This window comes from Natator depressus, chromosome 2 (genome assembly GCF_965152275.1).
Source record: "Natator depressus isolate rNatDep1 chromosome 2, rNatDep2.hap1, whole genome shotgun sequence".
In the NCBI taxonomy this organism is placed as follows: Eukaryota; Metazoa; Chordata; order Testudines; family Cheloniidae; genus Natator; species Natator depressus.
The window spans coordinates 84,537,236-84,543,849 of NC_134235.1; the positions used below are offsets into that span (position 1 = coordinate 84,537,236).

General features: G+C 50.8%; 1 protein-coding gene across 3 annotated transcripts; it reads right to left on the reverse strand.

The window, feature by feature from the left end:
* Positions 1-355: 355 nt before the first annotated feature.
* On the reverse strand, positions 356-6,412 carry TMEM200C (transmembrane protein 200C). Of its 3 annotated transcripts, XM_074944599.1 has the most exons (4): positions 6,055-6,412; positions 5,122-5,559; positions 2,966-3,070; positions 356-2,267 (listed from the first exon to the last, which is right to left on the reverse strand). In XM_074944599.1, the coding sequence occupies exon 4, from the start codon at positions 2,222-2,224 to the stop codon at positions 641-643; it is 1,584 nt and encodes a 527-aa protein (XP_074800700.1). In that variant the 5' UTR covers positions 2,225-2,267; positions 2,966-3,070; positions 5,122-5,559; positions 6,055-6,412; the 3' UTR covers positions 356-640. The 3 variants fall into 3 exon arrangements, with proteins under 3 accessions (XP_074800700.1, XP_074800699.1, XP_074800701.1); XM_074944598.1 differs by lacking the exon at positions 6,055-6,412 and having other exon boundaries at positions 5,122-5,819; XM_074944600.1 differs by lacking the exons at positions 2,966-3,070; positions 6,055-6,412 and having other exon boundaries at positions 5,122-5,818.
* Positions 6,413-6,614: the final 202 nt, after the last annotated feature.

Sequence of the window (6,614 nt, forward strand, 5' to 3'; positions counted from 1 at the left end):
ATTAATGCTATTAGTACATGTGTGATAATACTTAATAAAGTATCCAGGTGTCTTATTAGGTCTCTAATTTAAGACTATAACAGTTCCAAATAGATTATCAGAGCTTTGTCCAGCTCCACTCTCTCCTCCCTTGTCACCTTTTCAGAATTTAAACAAATGCCTGTAAGAGTGTTCTTTGTGAGGATACTTCATCCATAAGGCCCTGCAAACTTTGAGTGATTTAACCAAAACAAAGGGGGAGAGCTCAGTTTGCTGAAGGAAAACCACCTTGCGCTGGAGCTAGGACAGGAGCTGGTGGTTTTGAAGCAGTTAGTGACAAACCGGCATCAGAGTACCCAAGGAAGAAGGTTGGGGGGGGGGGGGACTTAGAAATAAAAACTATGAAGTGTACAGTTATGTTGTCCAAAATGGTATTCTTTTGCTTCGAAGAACTTGCTGGACTATTGATGTTTAATACAATTTGGTTTGCATGGAACATACAATCACAATCGGACAGAAAGATTTTTTGTTTCCTGGTGTCATCTATAGGAATTTACTGAATGCAATTCAAGGATAACATATTGCAGCTCTTTGCATATTGACCGGGTTCCGTCCACAAGGAGGCAGAGGGCTTGCTTGTCCTGATGCTTTCCCTGTTTGTTCAAACGCCTGTGCTTTCCAGTTCCCCATCCTCCAGCCCTGCCGTGGCGTGCGACCTGGAAATCATGAAGAGCTTCTCTTTATTTGTATATTGTCTCTGAATTTGCCGAGGACGCTGCACTGTTTGTTCGTTGCCGGCTCCCTCTAGGGGGCCGATCTCTCCTTTTGGGTCCTCCTCACAGTCCTGGGTTTTACAGGCCGGGGTGTTTGCAACAGACTCCAAGGAGGTGCCTGCCTCCTCCAGGTGGGTGTAGCCCTTATTGCTGCTGGATGGGTCAGTCTGGGAGCCTCGCCCGACCTCCAGCGGAGTGACGGGAGGCGAGCCGCCCAGATCCAGAGATTTGGAGTAGGTGGAAGAAGCAGCCTTGGCTGAAAGGCTGGTGGAGTCCAGCTCCCTGCTGCTAGCCCGAGTCTGAGGGGGGCCAGGGGAGAGGGGCCGCCTGGCGTCAGGCAGGCAGCTTGTGCTCTGGCGCCTCAGCACCCGCTGGTGCCTGCGCCCCTGCCCGGGCCCTAGGGGGCTGCCGCTGCCGAGCTCGCTCAGGCTCCGCTCGAACTCGCCCCGCGGGCTCGCCCTGGCCCCGGGCTCGCAGCTCTCCCCGCCCGTCCCCTCGGCCTGGCCCAGGGGCAGCAGGGGGAAGGCGCTGAGCGAGGAGCCCACCAGCGAGTCGGCGGTGCTGCGCCGGCCCCAGCCGGGCGCGGGGCTGCAGGGCGGGGTGGCGGCGCCCAGCGCGGCTCGCTCCCGGTAGATGCTGTAGACTGCCTCGGCCAGGCTGGGCGGGGAGGCGGAGAAGGAGGAGCAGCGGGGCGCGGGGGCGCCCAGGGCCGGGGCCCAGGAGCTCTGGGCCAGCCTGGCCGCGGCGCCCAAGGCTTCGCCGCCGCCGCCGCCCAGCCCCCGGGCCTGCTGCACGTAACTGACGAAGCCATTGAGCGGGGCGGCGGCCGGGCCCCCGCCCTCCTTGGCCCGCAGGCTGTGCGCGTCGATGACGGTGGAGTAGAGGTCCCGCAGGTTGATGATCTTGGTCTTGCGGTCGCGGTTCTCGTGCAGCACCGCGTTGGCGCAGATGAAGAGGAAGATGCCGATGCCCATGATCAGGGGGCCCAGCACCTTGAGCTTGTCGGAGTGCAGGTAGCCCGAGAAGAGCTGGAAGAGGAAACCCACCGAGGAAGGGGCCGGCGCGGCGCGGGGGGACCCCCGGCTGCTGCTGGAGGAGGAGGCGTTGGCTCTGGGGGTGTCCGGGGGGGATCCCCCTTGCGCCCCCGGCTGGCCCCGGCTGGAGCGGTTTTTGGTGGCGCCGCCCTGCGCGGGCAGGTGTTTGCTCCCCCCGAAGCTGCCCTCCCGGTAGACGGGGCTGGGTTTGGGCCAATAGCCCACCACGGCCAAGGCGATGCCCACCAGCAGCACCAGGATGCCGCAGAGGGCGAGGAGCCCCGAGGCGGAGCACAGCTTCAGCTTGCCTTTCACCACCACCACGTCGTTCTTGCGCTTCTTTTTGGCTTTGTGTTTGCGTCTGGGGGCCTGGCTTTGGGGTCGCAGGGGGTCCTGTTTCCTGGCCGAGATCCTCAGGAGGCCTCCAGTGGCGATCATGGCTGGCTACCCGGGGCACTGCTCCCTAGAGCGGCTCCAGCTCCTGCAGCAAAAGGGAGAGAAGAGGGTGAGGGCCGGGGACAGAGCTGGAGGAGCAGCTCCTCAATAGATACCTCACAAAATGCCCGTGCTTTAACACAGCCAGGGAAATCCGTATTTAGCTAAAGTCCTGACAAGCAGGGTCTCAGCCACTGACAAGCTGGGCCCTCTTAGGCATCCAGACAGCCAGGATAGCAACGTTAGGTAACCTGGGAAGGGAAGCAGCCATCTGTCCCTCCCATGACGTTGCTCAGTTCACTCTTTGCAAACAGCGAATTGACTTCTACAGACTCCAAAGGAGTTAAGGAAAGAGTCGTGTCACCAGTGCAAACAAACAGAAGAGCATCCGTGCTGGGTAGAGAATGAGTCTGCAGGGCAGCCTGCTCCTGTCGTTGAAGAAGCTGCTGAGATCTTTCCTGGGCCCTGTTCCTCTAATGGGGTCAAAGGGTGACACTGCACAGTGCAGGGGGTTGGCGTTAGCGGAAGTATCACGCAGAAGCCCGTGCCTTTTAGTGGTCTGGGTATTTTGGAAATAAAACCAGACGGGCAATACGAATTGTTTTATGGATGTCACCGATTGTATTACACTGCTTAAACATTGCTGAGGGATTTTAACTGATTACATACTTTTTGTGCCAGTGAATGGGAAATTAATTACTGGAAATACAGAAGGGAAGCATTTGAATACCCAGATAATAGTACCTTTTGAAAGCTTCTTCCAGATCATTTCCTTCGTATTTTAGCTGCAGTGATCTAGAAACCCATCCTCTTCTGCTTACGGTATGGGTACATCATCTGGACAGCTGCCTGATTTGGAAACATGTATGATGTTCAAAGTAACTGGTTATGTAACAGCAATGATTGCCCCTCCCCCCTCCATGTTAAAATGTAGCGGGTATATAAAGATAGTATGTCAAATTTTATTAAAGAGTGAATCGCCATGAAAAAAGATAATGCGTCGGGAAACTGGCATATGAAATAACATTCGTTACTTTATTTACGGTATCATCAGGATTTATCATCTGAGTATTCAAATAGCTGGGAGACAACTAAGTATGAACAATTCACACGATATTACAAACCGTTCAGGGAAGCTTTAATATGCTAAAGAAGGGCTTTTTTCTCATTTTGGTGAAGCGTCTAAAATTATTTCCAGGAAGGAAATATGACAGCAATCAGTACAACATGCTTCATAAAGTTACATTTCTTGCCTCGAAAGCTGGTTAATAGCATCTAAAGTGATTCCTCCCCCCCACCCAGCTTCTTCTAAATTTCGTTTCTATCCTATTCCCAAATAGCCCCAGATTCGACAGTTTTGCGTTCCATTTGTTCTGAATGTATTTTCCCATAAAATAATACTGAGGGCACTGTTTTTAGAGAACCTACAATATGTCTGGGAGTAATTTAACAATGAATGGAGTCTTGTCTCCTCTTTCCTATTATCAGACCATGTATTTGCGCCTTTTTTTTTTTTTTTTTTTTGGTAAGAATGGTTTGGTACACAAGTGTAATTATCCGAGCATGATTTCTTTTTAAGTGGTGGCTTAGTTTGTGATCTGATACTCTCCACTATACCACTAGACAAGATGCTGTCTCAGTTAAGATGGAAAAACAGATGGCAATCAGACCTGAACAACGTTTGCAATCAATATTGCCTTGACACTTCCTTTTTGAAGACGCAGAAACAAGGGTGGATGCGTGGGAGGGTGTGTGTTTTTTTTTTAAACCACCAACTATTATTAATTATTGTATTATTAGAAAACAGAGAAAGTCAAACAGACGAAAGACACGATACACAATCACATTCCATATAAACTGGATGTGGGATGTAATCATTAACAAACTGATACTTATGTCATAGTGAACACTATTTAAATAATCCCCAGAGGATATGTCATGTTTTAACCCGGATCTCAATGACTATTTTAAGGATGCTCTGCTAAAACCGAATAGAACTGTTATTCTCACTCGGTCACAGGTATTAAAACGTACATGGTGGGGGCCGGATTAACACTTTGTTTCCTGGACACTAATAACTGAGGTTAAGATGCTCGCTTATCTGTTTTTGACCAATACAGGATTTTGTGTTGCTTCAGCTATTTGTATGTGTAGAAAATGGAAGAATACTCTCAGTTCGGAGGGAAATGAATTATTTGAAAGGATGTTAATTTGCAACCATTGACCATTTGCTCGACATCACTTAGGACACTTTCTAGCATGCTGCAATAGATTTTGCAACGTTTACTAGGGACTAAAATGTTGTGGCTGACATGCTTGGCAGTATTTCTTTATACATAACGGAGTTAGCAAAGTTGCCAGTTTACACTGGGTTTAGTTTCGATGCAGTTTCCAGTATATACATGGCTGGCGGGCAGTATGTCTAACAATGAAGCTGCCTGTTAATGAGATAGGACTGTAGCTATTGATTGAGTACCGCTCGCCAGGTGCTCTGCCAGGTCTTTGAACTTTTGGTTGCTTCTACTAATGAAGGCTCAGAGCGTGTGCAAAATCCTCCAAGGGTCTCTAAGCCGGCTGGGCACCCAAGCCATGACCAAAGACGTGAATTGATTTGGCAACCAGCTAACAGCCCTTTGTAAATTTCCCACCCGGCCCCCGTTTTATAACCACATCAACACGATGGACTATTTTTGTCGCCTCCAGGAAAGTAATGGGGCCATTCAGTGCTGAACTGCTGCCCCTGAATTTCTCCAAGACAGAGAAAACACACGTGAAAATTGACTCCCCCCTCCCCGCTCCGCTCCACTCCTCCCCCCCCCCACCAGACTAGGGTGAAAAAACCTTTCGGGATCGTGGGCGAAATTATTGCTCAAAATGGCAGCAAGTCTAACCTCACTTACCCAGGAAGACTGGAGGGGGGGAATCAAAGCTGGCAGCGAGGAGCTCAGGCACCATAAAGAAACCATGGAGAAACTTTTCAGCCCGAGTGGACATCTCAGCGCAGACACAGCCCCTCCAGATCAGTAATCTCGCCCTGGCTCATAATCCCAGCCGGGAATGCGGGAGGGATCGACCCGATCTTGTCAGCCCCCTCGGAGCCCGCGGACAGAGCCATTCCAAGGAGTTTCCTAGAAGTGCTGTGCCTTCTCCATCCTTCATCCTTCCCTGCTTGTTTTATTTTTTCCCCCTGCCAGATGCAGCCTCCTCCTCCTGCCTGAGGCGGTGGTTGTTGCTAGCTGACTTGCCAGCCTGGCGGGCTCGCTGCTTTCTGCTTCTGCTGCTCTTGAATGGTGCTCCGGCAGCCGCGGCTGCTGTGCCGGCCGGACTCGGTGCTGTTGCTAGGAAACAGGAGCCATGACACAGGGAAATTGCTGCAGGATGGCAATCATTACCCTCCTAACTCGCCTCTTTAGGAACAGCCCCCCCGTTGCCGGCCTCCCCTGGCTGCCGCCTGTTCCACCCTGCCCACCTGCACGTAACAAGGTGAGCCTGCCAGCCCCGAGCCCTTCCCCGGGCCTCCAGAAGCAAGCGGACGGGGCCATGGCATTGTCTGCAGCCAGCCCCGGGGAGGGTCCCCGCTGGCTCGCTCTCTGCAGAACTCCCTGCCTGATCGGCGTGGTCGCAGGGGAGATTAAAGACAGTCAGACCTTGGTTCCTTCGCTTTCTTCCCATCAAATATTTCACTGGCTCTCTGAGAGAAATCAGGGAAGCACCAAATGCATCATTTTTTTTTAAAAAGTGCTTCCACCGTTTTGTGATTTTTTTTTTTTTTTTTGGTCTGAAGTGTGGCTGAGCACAGTTGGTCTGAGGTGTATTCTCTTCTCCTCACTGACCTGTCAATCTCTTGTCAACAGCTATCTCTTGTTCAGTCTCCGGCTGAGAGAGACCCTGTCTGATTTTTTCGACTTACTCCTGATACATCTCAATTCTTTGGGCTTCCTCCCTGAGCAGCAAGCAGGGGGGAAAGTGGGAGGATTTTTGTCTTTGTTCTCTAGAAATAATATCCAAGTAACTTTGCTGTCATTTCTCCCTTCCTGTCCTTCCTCACCTAGTGTAGGCAAAACAGAAGAGAGATGGTGTTTTCAAGATGAAACGATTCTGTTTGAAAAGGGGAAGCACCAGATGCAGGGAGATCTAGAGGATTTCTTTTTTTTTTTAATCTGAGGAGTGATCCAAGAAACAGATGAAAAGAGGGAGAATGCAAAAAAGAAAGAAACCGACAAACTGATGGCCAAGAAATGAGATCTGGCCTTTATAGATACGGGAAACAAAATTCAGCTTTGAGCATCTTTGGGAAGATACTTGTTATACTGAAGATACACAACGCTGTGTGACTGCAGGCCACAGAACACAGCCCACAGTGTCTTACTGAAGTGTTTCTCTTACACCTACC

Coding starts and splice junctions, on each gene's coding strand:
- TMEM200C (XM_074944599.1), bottom strand. CDS start 2,224: ATGATCGCCACTGGAGGCCTCCTGAGGATCTCGGCCAGGAAACAGGAC.